We start from the raw sequence: 24,394 nt of genomic DNA, 5'->3' as shown, positions 1-24,394 counted from the left end.
ATAAAAATTCACCAATCGATGTGCCCACCAGCCCCGGCTTTCTCTTACGCACGAGCCCGTATGGGCGGACTGGTCAGCTGATGGCTTTAAACGCTGCACACTCTCTCTGTCCTCAGTACACGGATCTCGTCACACGAATAATTTTCCAGCCAATTACGCACAATGTGGAACATTTCAAACAGCCGCAGGAGGAAAACTCGCAACTTGGTGGGATTTCATTCGGGAACGTGTCCTTTGCGCGCACCTGGAGCAACCGGAGACATGCAGGGACAGCAAATTGTAGCCGGTTTATGATACCGAGCCTCCGTGTAGCCAGTCTCCGATTTCTTCCTGGGATGGGGAGCAGCGCATGGAGCTGCGGTGCCCTGTTCCTGCTGGCCATCGCTTGCTCATGCCGCGCCATCACTCTGGAGTCTATCCACTGGAGCAGCTCCAATGCCAAGTAAGTGGAGGAATCAGTTTTGCGATCAATACAACTTTCTGCTGTGGACTGACAGAAATCTGCTCAGTGACATTTTCCAGAAGTGATTTATAATGACTGAGAAGTAACTGATAACACAGAAGCACCGAACACTGCCAGGCTCCAGCTCCTCTCCTGTGCCAATTGAAACTAAACAGAATGATTTGTATTAATTAATGACTTTTTATCTTCTCCATGTTATTAGCTGGTGATGAAACCAATACATTTCTGCATGTGCTCTTCAGATATTTACATAACACAAAAAAATCCCCTGAAGCGATGGAATTGGGGAGCTTTAAAAATAGCTCCAGGGATTACTGTAGACTAATATTCTGTTGATCCAGTTCATGATTGATCACCTAATCTTTTTTCCTTTATGACTGCGCTGTTTGGTTTTTGGTTTGTTCCTCAGTCGAAACAAGCAATCTAAGACAAATTTCTGGTCTGATGTGAACAAATGAAAACCTGCAAGATCTTGTTGAAACACTCTTATCACTGAAGTTAAAATGTGGCCACTTTATTAACCATCAAGTTCAAGCAGAGAATTGCATAAAGTGAAGATGCTCCAGTCTCTGCTGGTTTAAGAGGATTTTTATGTTGTTGTTTTTTTTAAAGTGTTGTGTTTCTCTCTTTTATCACAGGTTTACTCCTGGTCAGGGTCTCATCCTGTATCCACAGATAGGGGACAAGATGGACATTGTGTGCCCCAGGGCAGATGCTTCCTCTGGGGGAAAGGAGGAGTTCTACAGAGTCTTCCTGGTCTCGCGAAGTCAGCTGGAGAGCTGCACCATTGACCAGACTGACACGCCTCTGCTGAACTGCGACAAACCAAACCGTGATGTAAAGTTCACGTTCAAGTTTCAGGAATTCAGCCCCAACTTGTGGGGTCTGGAGTTCCTCAAGGGGAAGGACTATTACATAACCTGTGAGTGTTTTTTTTTGTGTCTGAAGCCATGGCTGCCAAACGTGTGGCACACGTTCTAATTAAACTCAGTATGATGGGGAAAAAGCAGCTGGTTCCTACAGGTGGAACAGCCTTTAAATCCAGGCTAGAAGCTGATTCCTTTTTCCTTCCCCTGCCCTCTCTCCTTCTCTCTCTCTGGGTAAAGAGGACACCATCATCCTTGGCTCCCTCTCAATTTGTCAGTTTGCGTGAGAATCAAAGTAAAAAAAAAAACCCGCACACACACAAAAAAACGTGGCCTCGTTATTGGACTGCCGTCGGTTAAACCAGCATCTTAAGAGGCAAGTGATGCATGAGATAGAGAGCAAGTCTGACCATGTAGCCTCACCCACCTCGCCACGCTCTGACAGCACACTTCGCTCTGGCAGGCCAGTGTGATTCCAAGGGCTTACATGCCCCAAATCACAGAAGGCTTTTACAGCATCAGGCAGATTTGATGGGAGCTTACATGGCAACGTGGCTTGTAGCCTGCGAGATGTTGTTATCTGACCTAAATGCTGCTAACAAGTATGTGTGTGAATGACAGGGGTGAGTGAGAGTTCCTGGTGTGTGTGTGTGTGTCTCATGCGAGTGTTGGTTATTGATTCAAAAGGATAGCTGCTAAAATATTCTCCATTCGTCTCATTTCCCGTGTTGCATCTTGAGATGCAATGCTTAGTCAGTTCACTGGTTAGTACATTCAGCAACATCACACTCAATTTCCAGTTTGCTGGCTTCACCTAACAGCAACTAATGCAACCATGCTGCAACAAATCCTCTCACTCTGTTCAGGTTTTCTTCAAGATGTTTTGGAGGTTAAGTATTTTGGGAGCATTACAGCTTTTTTTTTTTGTTTTTTTTTAAAGAATATACACTAAAAAAATGAGTATCTTTTTGGTTCAGCCCTCACCGCATCTTCTGTAGCTTCTGTGGTGTTTTCACATGTGTGATTATCTGCTGTTTATAACATCACAGCTTGTGCTATGTGTGGCATTTTGTTGCATAAGTGATGCAACTTTTGGCAACTGACCCAACTTGTCTGCAAAGGAGTCGTCGCGTAATTATGCATTCCCTGATAATCGTTTATTATTTACACGAAACTTGGGGAAGGGAAGAAAAAAGTGTTTAATTTTTGCCTCCTCCCTGTGTTTATCAGCCACCTCCACGGGCTTCCTGCAGGGTCTGGATAACACTAATGGAGGGGTGTGCAGGACCAAATCCATGAAGCTGGTGCTGAGAGTCGGCCAGAGTAAGAGCTTTGCTTTCACGTGTCTGTGCCGGCGCATGTGTGGATGACATGAACACACACACAAACATATACATACACATGTAGTTATCTGACAGATAGAACCAGCTGTTTATTTCAGGTCATATTTAAAGCAATAATATCATCTCCAGACTTGAATTACTGAGTGGTCACATAATCCTGTGATCATCCATCAATTCTCTTGAAGAGAGATTTCTGTCATGAATTATTCCAAATCCTTAATTTAAGCCAGCACTAGCAGCTTAAAGCCGGTATTATCATGCATGTGATCATTTGAGACTGCCGTGGTATTTATTTTATTTATTTTTTTGTCATATTAACATCACAATAACTGGTGGTTTAATTTGAGGATGCATCATTCTTTAAAACACAACAGGCACACAGGTGTACGCTACCTGTCGACGCACTATTTATCAATTTTCAAGCCATACTCTCTAAATGAAGAAACTAGTGTTTATAGTGTGCTTGTTTGCTTCTTTAACTCCACATAATCACAGAAACATGACAGCTGCTGTTTCTGTGTGTTTTTCCAGAAACTTTAAAAGCTAAATAAATGAAAGGCCTAAAAAATAAATATTATTTTTTTGACCTCTGAAATGTGAAGTGGTATCTACATAAATAATTCAGGAGTTTGAGTTGGAGATGAAAAAAAAAAAATCAGCATTTCGTGCATTTCTCCACTGATCATAACTGGAAATATGGGGCTGTTCTCCCGCTGTGTTTACTGGTGTAAACACATCTTTTTTTACAGCGACAGCAAATATTAATAAGTTCAATTTTTAGGTGTTATCGAGTTTTAATTTCTGCATATATTAAAAGTCACGACGAGTCGTTGGAAGCGTCAGATTTTGAGTTATACGTTGTGCTTTTTAAATTGAACGTTTAATCGTGTTGTCATATTTTTTACGTTCATAGTAAATGTGCTGGCAGGAAATTTGAACATCAGTGATGAATGAATGAGACACTGAAGTGAAGCTTTAATGACTGCTGTTCAAACTAAGCTAACTAACACTCAAATGTGCATGTAGTCCCAGTTAAGGTGTAACATTTCATTTTTACTTTAGTATTTATTTTTATGTTTGAGCAAAGATCACAATATTTCTTTCCTGTATTTAGACGTTAAACTGTCACTTTTTAATGTTGGTATGTGGAAGCTTCTTTCTGCCACTTAATAAAAAAGAAACTTTTAAAAAACTTCAACGTACCAACTCAAACATCTGAGAAAAACCTTGAAATTTCAAGTTACAGAGTTAAACTTTTGAGATGAGAACTAAAATGTTTGACTTTATGGATGTTCTTTTTTTTTTCCAAATGTTTTTCCCCCCAGTGGCAGAAACAAGCTTCCATACTTTTATGTTTGTTGTTAAACCCAGTTCATTTGAAGGCTTGCACATTATCCCATAAATTGCCAAATTTTAAATTAAGAACTACACTTTTTGAAGGCTGAGAAACCTGAGAGGTTATTGGTGAAAGACGACTTTAGTTCCTTTTTAATAATATAAATTACTAATAAAGCAATGCAGATATTAAGAAAGAGTCCTTTATAAACCTTTTTCACACTATTTTAAGAAGAAAAAGTAGACAAATCCTTGTTGCTATTGACCATGATGAAAGGTCTAAACACGGAGCCCTGAATAATGTGATGGGTAACAAATTCACTTAAAAATGGCTTCTGTGCATCGATCCCGTGTTGCAGCCGAATACCCCAGAAAGCATACCTGCGATGCCTTTTCTTATCGATATATATATATATATATATATATATATATATTAGGGGTGCAACGATACACAAAATTCACGGTTCGGTTCGATACTTTGGTGTCACGGTTCAATATTTTTTCGATACAAAAAAAATGTTCATGCCTTTTTAATTTGTCATTTATTAAAATTATAAATATATATTTTAACTCAAAAGTACAGTTTTTAAATTTAACCCTAACCCTTGTGCGTGTTTTTTATTTTGACAGCGAATGCGCACCTGCGGACCACTTATGTGCAGCCCTGGTTATTTAGCTCGTCATATTGCAGCCACAGAAATTATTTTGTCCATGAAACCATAAAGCTGCACTTTCTTTTTGCCTTATAGTCTGATTTGTCATAACTTCTCCGTTTTGTGGTAAGCTTTTCTTTGGCTGTCACTTCTTCACCCTGACCTGTCTTATTTGGCTCAGCAGAACTAAAATATATATCTGTCTGTGAAGGTTCTCAGTCATCCAGGTCATCGTAGTCAAATATATATCCTGCTGCTTTTATACACGCACTCACATAAGCTCAGCGATTCTCTGCGCGATCAACCTCTCACATGTTTAAGCTGCGGGAGATTTCACTTGTCATGTTTGCATAGTAAGCTAACGATTAATAAGACGATGTCAGAGGAATTGGTGCACAAATTATCATCACTCACAGATCAGTGCTGTCGCTCTCTATACACAGTTCGCTCGATTGCAAAGTGAAAGCAAAAAAAACAAGCGCAAATTCAAACGCGATTGCAATATGTCACATATTGACAGTGGCTCACCGATGCCAATGACATAATTACCCAGCTACATTTCTGAAAGAATGCAAAAGCATTGACATATATTTTTCCTTCCTACGGGCAGGGCAGCGATAGATTTTGGTAGCCCGACTGAAAAAAAATCCCTAGCCCCGGGACGTCGGGCTAGCGATATTGCGAGCCCTGTATCTGATTGAGGAATCACTCATCTTTGGAAAAGAGAGTTTATTACAGAGAAATGTCTCTTTCCAAAATAAAAGCTATACTATCCGCTTCTTCTGGGCTATATTCTCAGCAGCATATTAAACATATATAAGGAGAATCATGTGCTAACAGCTGTCTAAATGACTCGGCTAAAGTTAGTAGCATGCTTGTTGTTTTTGTCTGCTTCCACTTGTCTTTGCACTAGGATGATGTCGGCGTAAATGTGCAGTCATATTCGTTGTGTTCCCACTAGTGCTGTCAGCGTTAATCTCGTTGAAATGACCTTAACGCCACAACACGGCAAATCTCCGTTAACGAGCTACCGCCGATCGCCCCGTGCATGGGGCTAGACGGCCAACACGTTAACGAGCTAACTGCGCTAACACACTAGTTCCCACCCATGTAATTGAGCATTGCGTGGCACATCCAACATACTGTTTTACTTTAGTCCATGACTCGCTTACCTTCAGGGTCATACGTCACATGAAAACCAAAATAATTCCAAACGCCAGATCTGAATGAGGGTCCATGTTACAAGGAGAGCTTAACTTCTGTCTCGCTAGCTTGCCCTGCGCTCTTCCTTCTGACGATGCTGTCTGTGTTGAGCGCTCAGTGAATCTGCGTTCGACTACTCCGCCTAGGCTCGACAGTGCAGCCTAGGCGGAGTAGTCGAACACAGATTCACTGAGCGCTCAACACAGACAGCATCGTCAGAAGGAAAGTTGATAAAATAAATTACAAATTTTGTATTGTTCGATACATATGCGTACCGAACCGAAAACACTGTATCGAACGGTTCAATATCGATACGAATATCGTTGCACCCCTAATATATATATATATATATATATCGAAGAATCCATAGGTCCGTCATCCTATTCATGTAGCCCCTTCCGCCGGGGTTACTTGCGTAGTAGCATTCCAACAACGCCCTGTTTTCATCTCTTGCCCACCGATGCCTTCTTGTTCCAGTAGCCCACTTTTCGTCAGGGTGCCCTGGTTCCTCAACACCTGACGCGGACCTTGTTGATCCGGGCGACGTCCGAGCCGGCATGCCTTCATATTTATCTGTCTCGCTCATGTCTGCGGTAGGCTTACTTAGCATAGGGGGTCTAGCCTTAGGACCCTTACTGGATACAGACGCCCCAGGCAGGAATCGAACTTGCGATCCTCTGTTCTAAAGGCGTGTAGTCTAACCACTACGCTATCGAGCTGCTAATAGGCTGGCCAAAGGAGGAGATAGAAGCCACTGACATAAAGACAAGAAAGCTCCTTACCATGCATGGAGGGTTTCACCCCAAGTCCAGCACCCTGAGGCTGTACGCTAAGCGGAAGGAAGGGGGCCGGGGACTGGTGAGTGTCAGCACCACAGTCCAGGATGAGACAACGAACATCCAAGAATACATTGGGAAGATGGCCCCAACTGACCGAGTGCTCAGTGAATACCTCAGGCAGCAGAAACCCAAGAAAGAGGAGGGAGACGAGGAACCATCATGGAAGGACAGGCCCCTGCACGGTATGTACCACCGGCAGATAGAGGAGGTGGCTGATATCCAGAAATCCTACCAGTGGCTGGACAAAGCTGGACTGAAAGACAGCACAGAGGCACTAATCATGGCAGCACAAGAACAAGCTCTGAGTACAAGAGCCATAGAGGCTGGGGTCTATCACACCAGGCAAGACCCCAGGTGCAGGCTGTGTAAAGATGCCCCAGAGACAATCCAGCACATAACAGCAGGGTGCAAGATGCTAGCAGGCAAGGCATACATGGAACGCCATAACCAGGTGGCCGGCATAGTGTACAGGAACATCTGTGCCGAGTATAATCTGGAAGTCCCGAGGTCAAAATGGGAGATGCCCCCAAGGGTGGTGGAGAATGACCGAGCTAAGATCCTGTGGGACTTCCAGATACAGACGGACAAGATGGTGGTGGCTAACCAACCGGACATAGTGGTGGTAGACAAACAGAAGAAGACGGCCGTAGTGATCGATGTAGCGGTTCCGAATGACAGCAATATCAGGAAGAAGGAACACGAGAAGCTGGAGAAATACCAAGGGCTCAGAGAAGAGCTCGAGAGGATGTGGAGGGTGAAGGTAACGGTGGTCCCCGTGGTAATCGGAGCACTAGGTGCGGTGACTCCCAAGCTAGGCGAGTGGCTCCAGCAGATCCCGGGAATAACATCGGAGATCTCTGTCCAGAAGAGCGCAGTCCTGGGAACAGCTAAGATACTGCGCAGGACCCTCAAGCTCCCAGGCCTCTGGTAGAGGACCCGAGCCTGAAGGATAAACCGCCCGCAGGGGCGTGCTGGGTGTTATATATATATATATATATATGTAACCTCTATGGACATTTTCAGGTCAAATAAAGAAAAATGTGTGCTTTGTAATCTGACAAAGCCAGTCCACATTCAAGGTTGCCTATCATTACTACCAATGGTGAAATGAAATGGATTTATTAAGTATTGCTCAGCCTGATATCCACTTCTGTTTTTTTTTCTTCCTCTTTAGTAGATGATCCACTTTATCTCCAGTCCATTAATGACTTCAGCATCTCTGAAGTTTATTTAATTAATGCTAAAAGTGTAATTTAAAGTAATGATGTAACCAATGCAAACTGAGCTGTGTGATGGGGTTATCTCCTTTCCTTTCACAAAGAGTTGGTTCTGGGTAGGCTTAAAGACAAAACCAGGTGACTATGGCGATCATTCATGGGGAGTTTATGAGAAAACTAAGATAGAAAGATCTCATTGTTATGGTTTCCTGGGACGACACTGAAGCGTTTTAATTCTCTGAGTAATGAAGAGTAAATCAGGAGGAACCCTGATTGAAGTTTAAAGCAGAAGTAGGACTTTTTAACAGTGCTTTGTTTTTTAGAGGAAAGAAAGGTGTCGGTTCAGATCCGCTGACTCTTGTTGCCTCTCGCAACTCTTAACAGCTGGGATTGGCTCCAGCGACCCTGACTTAGATAAGTGGAAGAGCGTGGAGCCAACATCCTAATAGTAACTTGTAAGGATGGCGGCCCCAATACATAAGTGGCTGAAACTTCTCAAAAGTGTATTTAAGTACTTGATTGAATGGATTTAGTTACTTCTCACTGACAGAGAGTATCATAAAGGGAAATATAACTAATTAAAAACAAGACGGGGTTTCTTTTTATTACTTAATTATTCTCATTTAATTCTATATTCTCAGACTTGATCACTTTTTTTTTTTTTTTTTTTTTTTTGCGCCTGTCCCGTTTGGCTCTTTTGCCATCAGAATTATTGTCTAAAGGCAAAGAAAGATGCCCAACGGATTTACTTTACCAAATTGACCATCCCAGCCTTGCCATGATGGTCCATTTGATTCACCTTTTATTGTTTATTTTATTTTCACTTGCTGAATACGGGACAGACTTGACTGGAGGAAAGAAGGGGAGAAAGAAAGAGGGAAAGAGAAACAGCTGAGAAGAGGGACTTGATCACATTTCTAATGAACCACAGAGGAAAATCCGTAACTGTGAGACAGCTGGTCTTTTTCCAGAAAAGTCCCCCTGGAAAAACCAGAGGGAATTTTTTTTTTAAATGGCTCCATCTGATAAATTAAGGGCAAACCTGTACCACCGACCCTTACAGTGTATTGATCTAGAGGCTCTGTAGCGTTGCTACTGTGGTTTGGGTCTCCCTCAGCACCTTTATCCTCCAAAAAAAGAGTTTTTGAAAAATCCTCCAGCAGAGTTTCACAGAAAAGCCAGAGCATTAAAGTTTTTCTGGCAACATCTTAGTAAGACATTTTATGCTGTTTTTCTTCCTTTAATTTGTCACTCATATGTATATGTTATGTGTGAGTGGGTGGGGAAAAAAGGAGAACATGTTAGTGATGCTTTTCCTGTCAAGAAAAAAAAAAAAGAAAATCGCAGCTGTGACACAAAACCCAGCTTTCTGTGGTCTGGCTGCGTTGAGAAAAAACAAGTTTCGCTCTTTGTCTTGTGATTCATTTTTATCTGAATGACTGTTGATCCGAAATCAATAAACAAATAGAAAGAAATTAGCTCTTTATTTAGATTCTGAATGAACCAATAAATCTCATTACAGTAACCTGGAAGGTGTGAGGTTTGCAGCTTATATCAGTCTGTGTGGTTTTTATTCCAGACTCTTCAGATCCACCTTCAACACTTCAGGAGTCCCCCACCAGATTCCCACCTACACGACCAAAGTCCAAGGCCAAGGACGCCTCCACGAAAGAAGAGGATATAAAAAGTAAAGCTGGTATGAAGACAAACCAAAAATACAGCCTGGGGAATCATGTACAGCAGTATCATGGGCATTTCTAGCACACAGGAGCAGACTGTGCAAGCCTTACCTTTACCTGCCCTTTCAGTTACCTTCCTTTTGTGTATTAATGTTGAGTTTCCCACACATATCAAAAGAACCCAATAATGTTCACAGATTTTTAATTAACCATTAAGTCTGTTTGCAATTTCTACCCCAGGACTCTTGTGTTCGCTTCAGTCCTCATGGGACAAAACTCTTCTGTAGAGCAGCTTCAGCAACACTGCTGAACAAATTGCAGTTTATTGAATACATTTTTATGCTCTCAGTAGTAAATAACTAACAATAAAACAACATTAGAAAGTGATTATAGTCTTTTTAGCTCATAAAAAAGCAAAATGAAGGCAACATTTAAACTACATATTGGCTCTTGATTGAAATATTTGAGTTGATTTGTGTAATTTGTTGTCGCTAACAACGATCGGTAGAAACCAAACTCATCAACCCTTAGAAGACTGGATTTGAAATTGTCTGAGCAGCCTTTTTATTCTGCTCTGACCCACTTCGTGATCATCGTGTGACTCCGCAGACGGACAGAAGGATAAAACAATGCTGCAAACTGTTCATCAAAATGACATTTCACTGAGTCCTCCAGTTTGCACTCAAACCTCAAGTGATCATGAGTCGGTCGTGTGCCAAAAAAAGGGCCTGTGTTTTCTAACAGGGTGACACTTAAGATGAAGCATATTCTCTTGTGTCCAGCTTCAGCTGAGATTTTTCACGCTAACATGTACTGATCAGGCCGTGCCGGGGCATTAAGTGAGTGAAGTTGTTTTTAAACCTTTGTGTCTCTTGCCCCTTAAATTTTCTTTTTCTATCTTCTGACAGATGTGGGCTCGGAGACAGGACTCTTCACGTGGGTTGTCTCTGGCTGTGTGGTCCTGCTCGTGGTCATCATAGTTCTGTTGGCCGTGTTGTGGAGGCACCGTCACCGTCGCTGCGTCCCAGATGGGCAGCAGTCCGCCTCCGTGTCCCTCAACACTTTGGGCGTGCCGAAACGGGACAGCATCAGCAGCGACAACAACGGCTCGGAACGCAGCGACGTCGTCTTTCCTCTGCGGGCTTCCGACAGCATGATCTGCCGTCACTTTGAGCGCGTGAGCAGTGACTACGGGCCCCCTGTGTACATAGTTCAGGAGATAATGCCCCAGAGTCCCACCAACATCTACTACAAAGTCTAATGCTTGCTGCTCTGATGACACTTCTCTGCTGATATGAAGGTAATCATGAATCTCAGTTACTGAGGACAATCTGAGAGCTGTGCGCGGTCCAAAAAAAATACAGATAAAGAGCGAGAGTGACAAGTGACAAGACAATCAGACAGCAAACTGGGGTCTTAACATATCATTGGTAGTTGTATCCAGTTTGTTTTTTGTCAGATATGCTTGGAAATGGGGGAGGGATGTATTTATAAGAAATTCTTTATTACTGCCACCAACACGTGGCAGCTTTAGATGTACAGTAAATGTGTATTTAATATTAATTTATTGATGAATTGGTTTAAGGAAAAGAGGGGAAAAAGCTTAAAAACTGCACTGCAGAGCATTAAATTCATGAGCACTTTGAGGTTTTTCACAGCCGAAATGTGTTGACTTTGTTTGAACCGAAATGAAAGTCATGATTTTGTGGATTTTATTAAAATGAAAGTGTTTCAAGGGACTCCTCGCCCAGTCTTTGTGATCTGTTTCTACTTAAGGATTCAATCACGTGTGAACATCAGTTTAGAGGGAAAAGGTGTTTAACTTACTTTTAGGACACCGTAAAATAAAGTAAGTGTCTTCAGTTTCCCAAAGGTGAAGTGTTGTAAATGAACAAAAGGGTGATGTATGTGGTTAGATACTAATATTACACCGTGAATACAACAGCACTCCGACCTGTTAAATATAACCACTCAGTTATACTTCAAGTACTTTTATAGACTCCATCGCCTTAACAGAGCTTTTCTAGTCTTATTGATCACTCAGTGCTTTTACACTAAACTAAATCCACCCAATTCAACACTTACAGCTCTTTATTTATCAGACACACTCACGCTGATGGACATGCAAGCTGATCGAGCCACCCTTAGATTAGCAGACAGCTGTCTTTGCCCTACATCATGCTTTGCTGCAAACAGTTGCCTTGGTAAAGTTAAGTTTAACCTTAAGCTGCTCTCTGAGTGGCTTTCAGGGGGAGGTGCTGGATGAATGAAATTAGGCTCTGAGCTTTTCTCATCATTAAACCTCTAATGGTGCTCCTGGGAAACTGACTTTCACTCTGGGGTAAACACCATCGTTTTTTTTTTTTTTTTTTTAAAAAACATGTTTTAAGGTTGAATAGACAAAAATGACATCATAGAAACTAGAGTTAGATGTAGTTTACTGGAAACTGAAGAGATGGCTGTAGAATTAGAGTTAACAATTAGAAACTTTAATGGTATGAGTAGGGCTCTAAAGAAAAAATAAAAAGAGCCTAAATGTTAAAGCCAAAAGGGAAAACAAGCACCTAACACTAACACTTACTCTCTACCAGTTTCCCCTCAGGGTTAATAACAGGTCGGCAGTTTTGCGTAATATCCCCGAGCTACGAAATGATCTGTAACAAAAAGAAAACGTGTTTATTAAAAAAAAAAAAACACTCAACATTCAATTGTGACTCTCGTCTCTCCCGTGGCGCCGTGCGAAGCATCGATTTGTGAACATGTTTCATGCTCCTTCAGCCACATCATGCTGCACATTTTCAACCTGCCAACTTCCATGAGCTTCCCCTCCACCGGGGACACCGTTGTCTCTGAAAGCACGATGCCATGCTAGAGGCTCGAGCTAAAATTAAACAGGTTCTCTATCAGCGCTGTGCAGTACTGCAGATTTTAGTATCAATCTGATACCAAGTCAATACAGGGCTGGCATTTCTGATACTGATGCAGCTTATGCAGAGAGAGCTGCGTGCCATCACACCTTTCAGCCTTTCATATATTTTGAAATGTTTTTTTAAGACGTGGAATCTGAATGTGTCAGGCTACATGCTGAACTTAGAGGACAGAAACAAAGCATTGATCTTAATCCACGAGTATCGATCTAATACCAATACCAGCGTGAGTATCAACATCTTGATCCATTCACCATCTGCTTTTCTCTTCAGTAAAAAAACAAACAAATAAATAAATACATATCATGCTTTTCATATAATGTGGGTTTTTTGATAAAATATGGAGTATTTTGTCAAAAGAAACCTCCTTACTGCACCACTTATATTTGGCTCGATACACACACTTTAATGAAGGCCTGCAGATGACAGGCGTGGACGGCCTCATTCTTTTCCTGCAGCAAAATTTAATTTCCCCTCCGGCAAGATGTGTATTTAAACTATCAGAGGGTGAATTAATAGAAAACGTGTCAAATATAACTTCATTATAACTTTCTATAATTGACTTCTTTAATAGACTCAGCGTGGTCTAAACCACTCGTACTTGATGGGGATATCATCCTGACTATCTGCCGGACTATAACGTTATAAGCCACGCTGCACTGGATCGCATCTGATTCATACCTCGGCTTGAACTACATGATCCGGAGACTTAAAAACAGAAATAACACGGCTCAGCTTGTGAATCTGACACACTGCAGAGCGTGGCCGTCGTCTGTCCATGTGTCCCTTCACCGCCACCCCCCTCCTCGCATGAAGCGATGCTCGCTTTTTAGAGATGTTTTTGTCCTGTGTGAAGCTCCGCAGCTGAATGGGCCGTGGTTGGGCGAGGTGAGTTCAGCTGACCTCAGGGTCACGCCGAGACAATGGTGGTCAGGCTTCTATGGGAAGAACAAAAAACAGAGGCCCCTGTGCTTATGGCCCCTGTTGTGGGCGGGGCTTTGGCTCTGGTAGGCCATTTTGGAAAGAAGAGGCCTTAAAGTGTCCATGCATCAGAGGGGATGTTTGGATCTCGATACAGGCTTTAGTAGGACAAGTGGTGGCAGCGTGGTGCTGTAAGTTTCTATCGGTGAGGTCTCCTCTAAGAATTTATATTACACCAACACAGCCCCATTCCTTAATGCTTAAAGCATTTTTCCTATGCCTCTATCAAAAAATGATGATGTGTGATATGAAGAGTGTGCTGATGCCTTAATAAATCTTTAACTATTATTTGTGCAAAGAGTGCAGAGCTAGGAGCAGGGGTGGTGGTGGGGGTGGGTCGTTTAAGGAGAGTCGTAAGCTTTTATCTGACCCCATGGGACGATGTGAGGTCTACAACCGCCTTGTGTCCACCCACCCCCCACCTCACTTCCATATGCAGAGGAACTGGCTTTGTGTGGGGGGTTGGGGGTCATGACTGAGCGATCGCACTCCCACAGTGTGTCCCACCATGTGCTCAGAGAGGTGGAGAGGAGCAGCTATTCTGGTTTCAAATGTTTCCAGTTTACAGAGAGAATTAAAGCTCTAATGCACACAAACACACCGCCAGAAAAACTGGACTAAAACATGCACAACTTACATTTTTTCTTCTCCAGTACAGCTCAAAGGCTCGAGCTTCATAGTGAATAGCTGGAATTTTCAAGTTGTAATAATCTTGTGGGCATGAATTCATTCGTTTACTTTGGGATGCAAAATGAAGAGAAACTCCAGGGATAGGAAGTGGTTACAGTTTCCTCTTACAGTTAAGCAGCAAATCATGTCATTATGGTACAGTTTTTAATTTGCTAGTTCCCTCTGCTGGCCAGCTTTTATACTGTACTGCGCTCACATGCATGTGTGCAGTTTAAAAGGTTTTTGAAGAAATGCTGGAAAAAAACAAACCCCATGCTGCAGCAGCAGAATATACACCCTTCAAACACAAGCACATGTGCCTTCAAGCAATTAAAAAGAAAAGAATAGTAAGAAACAAAGTGACAATGAGCTGCGATAAATCTTTAGCACTTTGCTCTGAAAGGTGAAAATCATTTTAATTTGCTTCAAACTTTATAATTTTCTTTAGTCCCAGTGAGGCTAATGAGCCAAAAGGAGTGTCAAATTTGAAAGTTTTCAAAGCTGACTGGCTTTGTCACTTGTTTCTATGTTGATTGAGCTTCTTTGTATAAGGAGTTCTTTGTCATTTATTTAACTGCATTTGCATGTTTACTTTATGAACAAAAGCCTCATTTGAATGTTAAAGCTGCAGTGGTAGAAGAAGGTGTGAAAAGGTTTACTGTTTCAGTAAATATACCAGTAAACACAGTGATGGATTAGCTTACCTCTGGGACTGCTAATAAATTATTGAAATTTGAAAGGTGACAAGATAGTTTGCACTTTGTTTTATATATTTTTTAAAAATTAAAAATAGCTTATGTGGAGTTAAAAAACAGCTTTTTCTGCAGTAGTAGCTTTAGAGTTTCAGCTGAAAATAAACACATTCCTCTCGAGTCAAAAGAAAATTACCACCATCAAATAAAAGGTACAATTATATTTAAGATTTAGTTTCATGCATGTACAAATTTAATCAATTAAAATGACAAAACATCAGGTTTTGGAAGCTCATCCACTTCACATAAATTTCTCTGGTGCACAGGCTATACAGAAAGCGTTTGAGCAATTCTATAAATTCACAAATTTAAACGAAACAGCTGTTAAAGTCCTTAGAAAGCTTTAAACTGCCTGCAGAAAACATGCCGAGTAAAGGCCATGAATCATTATTATTTTTTATTTCTGTATTTATTTTTTTATGTAGCACCAGACTTTCCTGATGTGGTTTGGTGCCTTTGGCTGTAAAGTCTCTTAATTATCTTTGAAATCTGAGAAGAAAGCGAGGCCTGGGTGCAACATATTCTGAGCTCTCTATGAGCAATAAAATTTTATGAATCTTTGCAACTTCATTTTTTTTTTAAAGTAGCTAAAATTTTTCTTTGAACTATAATAGAATAGAAAAGGAACACAAACATCAGTGGGTCTTTTTGTTTTTTCCACAGCAGATATTTATTCTAGAGAAGCACAGGTGCTGCTGATAACACTAACAAAGGCTGTGCTCCATTCAAATGCAAAAGTGCTTAACTTCATTCCTGCTTTACACCTGTGCATCTCCTGCTGTGACAGTCACAGAGTCAGCTGTCAAACAGCCACACTGTCTTAGTTAGATATGCAAACTTCACACAGCTTTCATCTTATGTCTAACTTGCAGTCTGATTAACTAATAACTGCATCAAAAGCTTATTTTACTTGTTAAAAACTGTTTACAATTTCCAACACATAAAAACAATTTTTTTCCTTTTCAAACCCAACTTAAATAAATGTACAAGCCTTTTCTGATTATTTCAATAATGTTTTATGTTCTTTTATTTAAACATTTTTAACTACATAAATAAATTACTTACACAAAAAACAAGCAATAAATAAATATTTCTTCTTATTGTTGGAGTGAAAAATAACTTTTAGCTTTTATGATGACTTTGTTTATATATTTTTGTTTGTTGTTTGTTGTTGTTAGTTTACATTGGATACTGGCCAAATTACCGAAAATATATAAAGAATTATAACTTGCCAAGTTAATTAATTATCAGCAAATCTGTACGCTTCGTAAACATATTTTAGATTTTCTTCGGAAAATAGTAAAAAAAAAAAATGTATGTATTAGTGGTAGTGATAGAATATTTTTTTGTTACACATGTGGCTGAAAGTAGGTGTATGTTAAAAATAATAACCTGCAGGCTAATCTTAATGAGTTGTGAATCAGCAACAGGTTAATTAGTTTTGTTTTTCTGCTGTTTTTTGCACGTGACTAAATTCAATCAGCACTAATTACTTTTGCTATCCAGCTCCGTTATCTTTGCTCAAATGAGTCCAGGGTGGAAGATTATAGGTGTTTTAGTTATAAATGTGAAACTCGAACGTCCACAGAGAAGCTGTTTTTCCGCTATGCGTGCATTTAATTTTCAATAAATAGGTGCTGAAAGCCGCTGTGATCGCCGACTGTTTCCCTCTTCTTCCTCTGGAGAGGTGGAGGCTGTTTGGTTGGAGATATGGGTCGGAAGTACCGTAGTTTATGTATGCTAATAGGGGAGTTGGGGGTTGTAGCTAGATATTTACGTTCAGTGGGAGACGCCCTTCATTCACCCACATGGTTACCAACGGGTCGTCTTCGCGCCACTTTCCTAAGCTCGCTATCATTTTTAAGCAGTGTAACTGGGCTATAAATTGACCCGCAATCGGCTCGGATTTCACTTCACGTCTCGTTGTGTCCGCCGTTTGAAAAGTTTGCGGGATAGTTGTGTATTTATTCGTCTCTTTTGTCGGTGAGAGACTACACGGCAGCCCAAGCAAGTGAGCGAAGATGGTGGATTTCGGCTGGTGAGTGTCTACCGAGCGCATGTTTATCGGCAAGGAAGTCGGATTTAGGGTTATTTTTTAAATCTCGATTTTGGTGAATGAAACTCTAAGCTGTGCGCATTACGCTTATTTTTACGCGTCTTTTGTTATCGTGCTGGCGGCGAGATCCAAACATTAACGCGTAAATGAAAATATTGGCCATGAAAACAGTGTAACGTGAGGCGCATGGCATCCTCGGCTCCACCATTGAGGGAATGAGGGAGATTTGAAAAGCTGTACGGAGCTCTCCCCGCTGCGTTTTAGCAACTAGTTGGGGAAAAATACCAGGTCTCCTAAATAAACGATGAGTTTATATCGACACACCGATTCAACGTGTGAAAAGTTAGTTTTTAAATCTGGACAATTGGCTGCTCGCTCTCGAGTGCAGTGGTGTGTGAGTTAAAGTGCCCCCCAGAACAAAGCAGCAGCACATGGGGCAGTTCTAGGCCGCGCGTTTTAGCTTGGCTAGCCTAGCCTAGCCGCACTAATGTAAGAGTTGTGTAAGGGTTAAGCTCCAAACATAACACTATCAGGGCGGGTTTATTGAGAAAGATGTGGGGGTAAAATTGCGGAATTCAGAGGGGCAGATGTGCCATAGGTGCAATTTCTTTTACTTGAGCGTGTGCTCATTTGTTGTTAGCTAATGGCTAACCAGCGTCCTTAAACTCAATTTCAGTTTTATTAGCTTTCGAAACTGACTTTAGGAGAAAAACAAGCCAATTAAAAGCAAACTAGTTTTCCTGGAAACCCCCACGAATGCACCTGCACCGTTACGGTAGCCCTTGGTGTGGGGGCAGTTATAACAACGTAGCGTGGTTTTGCCCCCCCATGTTTTTGGGAAGCTAACACCAGCTCGCAGCAGCTAAGCTACCTGCTCAAACGGCTGCTGCCTGCTGCTAGCCTCGGCTCCTAACACGGACGATAGCCTTGTTTTCTAGGACGTCCGAAATCGCGAGCCGTGGCTTTCTCCACGTGGAAAAAAGCAACACACTGCTACCTCTTCTAATGTGTGCTACGACATTTGCCTTTTGCGTGCTTGTTTTTCGAGTCGTTTATGCTAAGATTGGCGCACTTCGAGGCGCCATGTTAAAGAAGGTGGGGGAGGGGTGAACAACAGTGCTCGATGCGCAGGCGCTCCCGTGTCGCAGCGAACGCGGGCCGCAGGTTGTGCTGCTCATTCATGTTTTCGCTGACCTCGTGCTGCTCTAATAAGTCCCAGCTCCTCGTGCCACAACAAAAATCTCGTGCAATTACTGTTAAACAGGGCCGCTGATGCGCTATTTCGATGTCTGGAAGACCGAATTGTCGTTAATTAAGTAAAAGTCACTTACACGTGGAACTTGTTGCAATGCGTTGATTTCCCCTAATGCGCTTTCTTATGTTTTCAGATTAACCGACCTTCCCCGGAGGTGCAGGACTCCCCCTAATCAAAGTTGCCTCGTGGAGCAGCATGGCTGGCCTTCCATGTGATGCTGTAATGGTCTGTGTATTGCCAAAGTGCTTACAGTGCAGGTAGTACTATGGAATACCTACTGCAGTGGAGGCACTTACAGCAATACCCTGACACTGATGTACACAGTCTTCTGATGTTTCATGTCCTTTTTTGTTTTTTTTCCTTTGAAGTACTGTCTTTGTGCTAAGGTGCATCTAGTGCAGATAGTGAAATAGACTAGCACCTACTGCCCTAAGTGCTCCTTCTGGCATAAGGGGCTGTGATAAGCGCCACCAGACAATTTTTTTTTTGAACTTCTAATTGGGCTCAAATATCTCGCAGTTCTCTGCTAGTTTTGCATAGTTGCACTACAAGAATATATGAGTTGTGCAAATCTATGCAAAACTGATGGTGGCCTGCTTGCTCTCCACCTGTTTAGATTTGCTTTTGTTTAAAATTTTGGTGTCACATCAGCCTGATTAAATTCAACTATGGACAGTTTAAAAAAAACAAAAAACAAAACACCAAATGGGAGTGTCTGCCAGTAATAGTCCAATGAACTCAGTTTCAGCAGTACTAAAGTGCTTATAGTGCAGGTAGTGTTTTGCACAATCTACTGCAATGTAAGCACTTGAAGTACTTCTAACTGCATCTTTCTGTGGAATGGCCGAAGGTGGATTTCTGTCGATCGTCGTGTGGTCAGTTTTGCTGGTTTGCATTCAGCTTTAACGGTGTTTGCTGTGCAAATCCATGCAAAACTGACTGCGTTGATGAGCTATATTCTGCTAAGTGGGACTGGCAGACTTCATCAGAGGTTCTTTAGGTTTTATTGCATGTGATCGGAGACTCTAAGACATCCCTTTCTGTGTAGGTGGGGATCGGTAGCAATGCTGTGTTCCTCCAGGTATTGCACTTGTCCCGGCCTGTGTGGAAACGAGGAAATGGAACGGACCTGAATCTTAACTGGATATGTTGGTTTTTCATCCATTTGTTAACAGTGTTAGCTTTAAAATTTTCACGTGGTTATTGTAACACTTCTTGAAAGATTAAATTTCTATTGCACATTCCTCTGACTCTGTGCTAATCTCTGAGTTGGCAGTTAAAGGTTTAAACACTGCAAAGTTGATGGATTTTGGCTAGACTTGTAACTATTTTGGAGCTTTAAATCGTGACGTGTCACATTTTGTCACTTGGTGGCTTTCAAAACCTTATCGTAGTCTTTGACTAGTCTCTGGACTACCTTTTGGCATTACTCGTGTTGCTGTTGCATGTGATCAAAAAGTCACCTGCAAGCCAGAAACCTTTGTTACAAGTGGCTGTGCTCTCTGTAGTTGAAAACAGACATGTTTTAATTTTACATATTAAGGCTCTCCCTGTGCACACAAAACTAAAGACCTGCATTTATAGTGCAGTCACATGAAGGTGGCCATTCACTAGATAAATCAACATGGGGTTTCTCAATCTGCGTCTGAGCGAGTTCATATGAAAGAGGGGACATTGGTGACTTCTGACCAATCACAAACATGGATAAGTGGACACTGATTACACAGTGCAAAGTATTATGGGGGGGGAAGCAACTGTGTGTGTGTGCTTTACTCAGTTTGGAAAAAGGTCTACTCTGGGGGGAAAAACAGTTCAACCTATTTGAACTCACAAACGAAAGCCTGCAAGATAAATGCTGACTGTAGGTAAAGAGTGTCTGTCACTCAGAAACTGGAGAATCTGGTGGATTACCATACATGTTGTGTTTGCAGCCCTGTTGGTGTTTAAGGGGGTGAAAGGCTTGAATATAAAGCCTGAATAGGACTGCTCTGATATAAACGTTTACAAGCACATTTTAGTCTCAGGTCTAAGAATCAGGCTTTATTACTGACGTTCAGTAATGCAGAAACGCAAAGACATGAGCGCACTGAGGGCCATTTTTTTAGGCAACTGGTGGGAATTTCATACTTTAAACATAATCTTACTAGAGTTAGCTCTGCAGCACAAGGTACCATGGCGATCAACTGCTTTTTTTTTTTTTTTTTTTCTTTTTGAAACACTGCATACCTGGGCTTAAAGTTAGACGCCATAGATTATAATCTCATGAAGTTTAAACAAATCCTAAACATCATGCAAAATTGTGAATGAAGTAAGTGAATGGGGGACAGGCACACCAGTTTACATTAATCTCAGCACACAAACGGGCTTTTAAATATTTATCTTTTCACAATTAAACCACACGCGTACGCGTCATTAAAACCACAACTTCGTACTTTTTTAGTTTATCGAGCCTGGCGATTGTAAAGAAGCTCATGTCCTACAGAATAGGAGCCATTCTGACTTAATTGAGGGCGTAATAAATAAAAAATCTGAAAATCTATAGTTCATCTAATTTTAATCCTAAAATATTAAAATTAGTTTGACATCCTTCCAAGTTTTGGAGAGGAGAAGGCTTTAAAGACGGGTCAATGCTGAGCTCTGCCCACTAGATGGCGCTGCCTGGTAGCGCTTGTGACGCGGATTCAACCGCTGGGTGCAGGTAACATTTTGGTACCGCCTCTGCTCTCGGTCCAGCCAACTTGGCCAACATGCCTCTTTGAAAGCGTCAAGTCACACGGCTGTAACTTTGTCTCTGCGTGTGGATTTAAAGGGTAATCCGCAGCGTTTCCCCGACGGAAACACAAACCCGACACGTGCCGACGCTCAACCCTGAGATGTGGACTCACCTGATAACCGACGCACTCTAGCTTTAAGAGAAATATCAACTTCCAAAAATACTTTTTTAAGTATTTATTTATTTATTTTTTACATTATTTTTTAAATTTCTTGTGATCATTCACCCAGGATTTTATACAAATGGATGCGCTGTGGGTCCGCTGTGTTTTCCTCCTGGCATGTTGCTGTGCATCAGGACTCGGCAGCGCAAACAAATGCGACGAAGTGCGCAAAGTTTTCCAACTCAGACAAATCGGACCAAGTCACTTACTGCCTTCAAATCCAAGACCAGGTATGTTGAGAGGTTTCCTTCCAGATGAAATCTCACAAAACATAGACAGTAATGCAAATGACTATGTCCTCATTTACATCTTCACGTCACCCAATCAGCACAAGAAACACTGATTGGAAGGAAATGAAGACCCGCGTACAGAAATCATTAACTGCTGTGTAGCTGCTTTAACCTGTCATTTTCCGTCTTTGCTGTGACAAAACGTGCATTTTAAACACATTTTCGTGTGTGTGTGTGTGTGTGTGCGGTTATTGTCATTACAGAAGAGGACTCACATGTGGCTTTGTGACCTTTAGATCAAGATATATAAGATTCAGACGAAATCCACTCATTCATCTGTTAGTGTCATATTTCTACGTGTTGAAAGTGTTACACAGCATAAATAAATTTGGAAATGCCTCTAAATATTATTATTATTATTATTATTATTATTTATTTTTAAAAAGCAGACATACCAGTGCAAATGAAGCATAAATCAGGCAGCTTCAGCTACACTAAACCAGTAGCTGAAGCTGCTGAGATTACTAGTGGGCCATGATGAAAAGCTTTCTTTCGGGTGTTTACAGCAGATAAGTGCCTTGGAGAGATAAACAGGAATTATTGTGAGTAAAGTTAGGCAAACTAGGACTCACTTAACTTTCTGAACGCCACCCATGGTAATTCGGCTCAAGAGGGGGGGAATTATGGGTGTGGGTATTTCATGTAGGCTGTCATTGACTGGATGGCTGCCGCCTCCTGCTCCTGGTCTTCTCTGGCCTCTTCCTGGAAAAGTAAATCTTAATGGTGTTGACTGCCATCCTGCCACAAACTGCTTCCTATAAACTTCGTCACCCCATCTCCCTGCTGCAGTGAGGAAAAATGATTCAAATGACTGAAAAACCCTCAAATGCCTCATAAACCTCTAAATAACCCTTATGTTACCATCATCACTCCTGCCCCTCAAACCAGCCTGTGTGGCTGTGTGGATTTAGGGTTTGCTGCAAACTTAACTTTAAGCATTATAAACTCTTAATTCAGTGGCTCCTAACCCTGTGAAAACATTTGCCACTCTTTAAAACTCACACTTTTCTAACAACCTCAGGGCTTAAAGTGCATCATGACAGTGGGAAGATGTAAATCGTTCCCTTGATGGATTCAGATTATTGTCCTGACATACATCGGGGAGTGTAATGAGAGATAGTGAGAGGTAAAGTTTTTTTTTTCTTTTTCTATAATTGAAGTGAGGTTTGTGGAAAAATAGCCCCTAGAAATTCCAGGAATCTAAGATACAGAGCTGTTTCCATGTTTGACAGTGCCTGCCTGATAAGAAGTGCCAGTTCGGGTCAAAACGCAGCAAGTCAGAGGTCCATCACTCTGGCTAAAAATGCTGTTGACTGCAGTGATGGAAGTGGAAATAGTTCCGGAAAGCATTTAGGTTAAAAAAGCAGGACCTGGGGCACTTTCATGTCGTCTTATCAGGAAGACTTTGAATTCCTCCACGTGTGCCATCGCCTGCTCTGCTCTCCTCCCCTCACTCTTGAAGCTCGCGGCGCACTGATAGTGTCTCTGGCAACAGCTCAGCACACTCTGCCTAGGCATGTCGGGGAGGCTGTTGCAGAGTTTTAGGGCTCTATGAGGATGTTTTGATTGTCCCTTATGTGGGGAGACTGCTTGTGTTTTGCAGCAGTGGCATATTCAAGACATCAGTTGAGTGAGACGATAACGTTTTGACGCAGATCTTACCTCCGGATCTCGTTGTTTTGGGTTTCTTGCTTCAGCAAAGCATTTATCAACCTGTGCACTGCTAGAAAAGCCTTGTTGTAATGTCTTCTTAACCAATGTTTGACGAATGTCCGCTGGCTTTGAAATAATTCTCAGGATAAGCTGTTGATGCTTCACATATGTAGGCTGTTTCTTTATCAGAGTTTTGATCAGTAGGTTTTCAAATGTTTATCATGCGCACATGCATTTTTATCCATCCTGTTGATGTGTCTCTATTGTGGTCTAGTTTCATCCATTGCTTTAGTGCACATTAAAGTATTGTACTGAAATGTTTGGTTTTTATGGTTCCCAAAAGATTACTAAAACTGACATCTTATTGCACCTCCATCAGCTTGACATGCATGAGATTTGCTGAAATGGACCTCAAGAGCTATTGAACTGCCCCGCAGTTTGGTTCTTCACCACATGATTTGTTGGCTTAGCACATTTCATCGATGTATTCATCCAATACTTTGGTTTTCAGACCAGATATCTGCAAAATTTAACATCATCATCAGCCACATCTGAGGTCACTGTCCAGCCTAAGCATAGGTTTCTGGCACAACTTTAACCCAACTTAAGCTGCATGAAGGAGAAGTCAATTAATAAAAAAAACTCCAAGTCAGAAGTCCAGCAACATCTTCTTCAGGGACCAAGATGAAGGCCATAAGATGAAATGTTTTGGTATAGAATTAAAGTTCCATTGACGGGTCCATAATTTGTTGGACAAAGACACAATTTTTGTGGATTTGCCTCTGAGCATCACTGCAGGGGATTTTAAATCAAACAATTAATATGTGAATAAAATGCAGATTTACAGTTTAAATTCAAGGGGTTTTGCAAAAAAGATTTAACTTTTTGCGAAATTATGAGATATTTTTTGTATAGTCCCCCATTTTCAGAGGCACTATAGTAATTAGACAGATGACCGGCAAGCCTTTTTGTGGCTGTTTGGGGCCTGTTCCCTTGTTACTGCATGACAAATGAAGCAGATACACCATTTAAAGTTTAGTATCTAAAGTGTGGAATTTTTATTTTGTAGCTTTTTGCTGCAATTTAAAATATGTGGCCCAGAGTGATGCTGTTGACAGTGAAAGAAGCCATCAAAACAAAATAACCCTATCAGAAAGAGACAGAGAAAAAACTTTAGGATAGGCCAAATCAGCAATCTGGTACATTGATCAGCTCAGAAGCACCAAAAGGCCCAAAAGACCACAGAAGACATCAAAATCACAACCTCTAGCAAAGTC

The 24,394-nt window shown here is 41.5% G+C and overlaps 2 protein-coding genes across 3 annotated transcripts in view; both read left to right on the top strand.

Annotated features, from left to right (window-relative positions):
• The first annotated feature begins 49 nt into the window (after window positions 1-49).
• Window positions 50-11,068, top strand: LOC120721645 (ephrin-B2a-like). Its single transcript, XM_040012139.1, has 5 exons — window positions 50-442; window positions 1,102-1,385; window positions 2,560-2,652; window positions 9,499-9,615; window positions 10,507-11,068. The coding sequence occupies exons 1-5, from the start codon at window positions 81-83 to the stop codon at window positions 10,857-10,859; spliced, it is 1,209 nt and encodes a 402-aa protein (XP_039868073.1). The 5' UTR covers window positions 50-80; the 3' UTR covers window positions 10,860-11,068.
• Window positions 11,069-16,572: 5,504 nt separating this feature from the next.
• gpc5a (glypican 5a) overlaps window positions 16,573-24,394 on the top strand; it is a 154,254-nt gene continuing 146,432 nt past the window's right edge. The window contains exons 1-2 of one of the 2 annotated variants that reach the window (XM_040011818.1): window positions 16,573-16,965; window positions 18,372-21,404. In XM_040011818.1, coding sequence (XP_039867752.1) covers window positions 21,254-21,404 — 151 coding nt within the window. In that variant the 5' untranslated portion in view covers window positions 16,573-16,965; window positions 18,372-21,253. Of the gene's footprint in view, window positions 16,966-18,371; window positions 21,405-24,394 lie in introns of those variants that run through there. The other variant, XM_040011819.1, reaches the window with a different exon arrangement.

Source organism: Simochromis diagramma, unplaced genomic scaffold (genome assembly GCF_900408965.1).
Source record: "Simochromis diagramma unplaced genomic scaffold, fSimDia1.1 OVJJ01000603.1, whole genome shotgun sequence".
NCBI classification, from domain to species: domain Eukaryota; kingdom Metazoa; phylum Chordata; class Actinopteri; order Cichliformes; family Cichlidae; genus Simochromis; species Simochromis diagramma.
The sequence above is the reverse complement of the archived record's forward strand: the minus strand, read 5'-3'. Positions and strand labels throughout refer to the sequence as shown.

What these genes read in the sequence shown, in the direction of transcription:
- LOC120721645 (XM_040012139.1), top strand. Translation starts at nt 81, where the DNA reads ATGGCTTTAAACGCTGCACACTCTCTCTGTCCTCAGTACACGGATCTC. An exon ending in TGGAGCAGCTCCAATGCCAA is followed by an intron (nt 443 to 1,101) that starts GTAAGTGGAGGA and finishes CTTTTATCACAG; the next exon opens with GTTTACTCCTGGTCAGGGTC. An exon ending in GGTGCTGAGAGTCGGCCAGA is followed by an intron (nt 2,653 to 9,498) that starts GTAAGAGCTTTG and finishes TTTTTATTCCAG; the next exon opens with ACTCTTCAGATCCACCTTCA.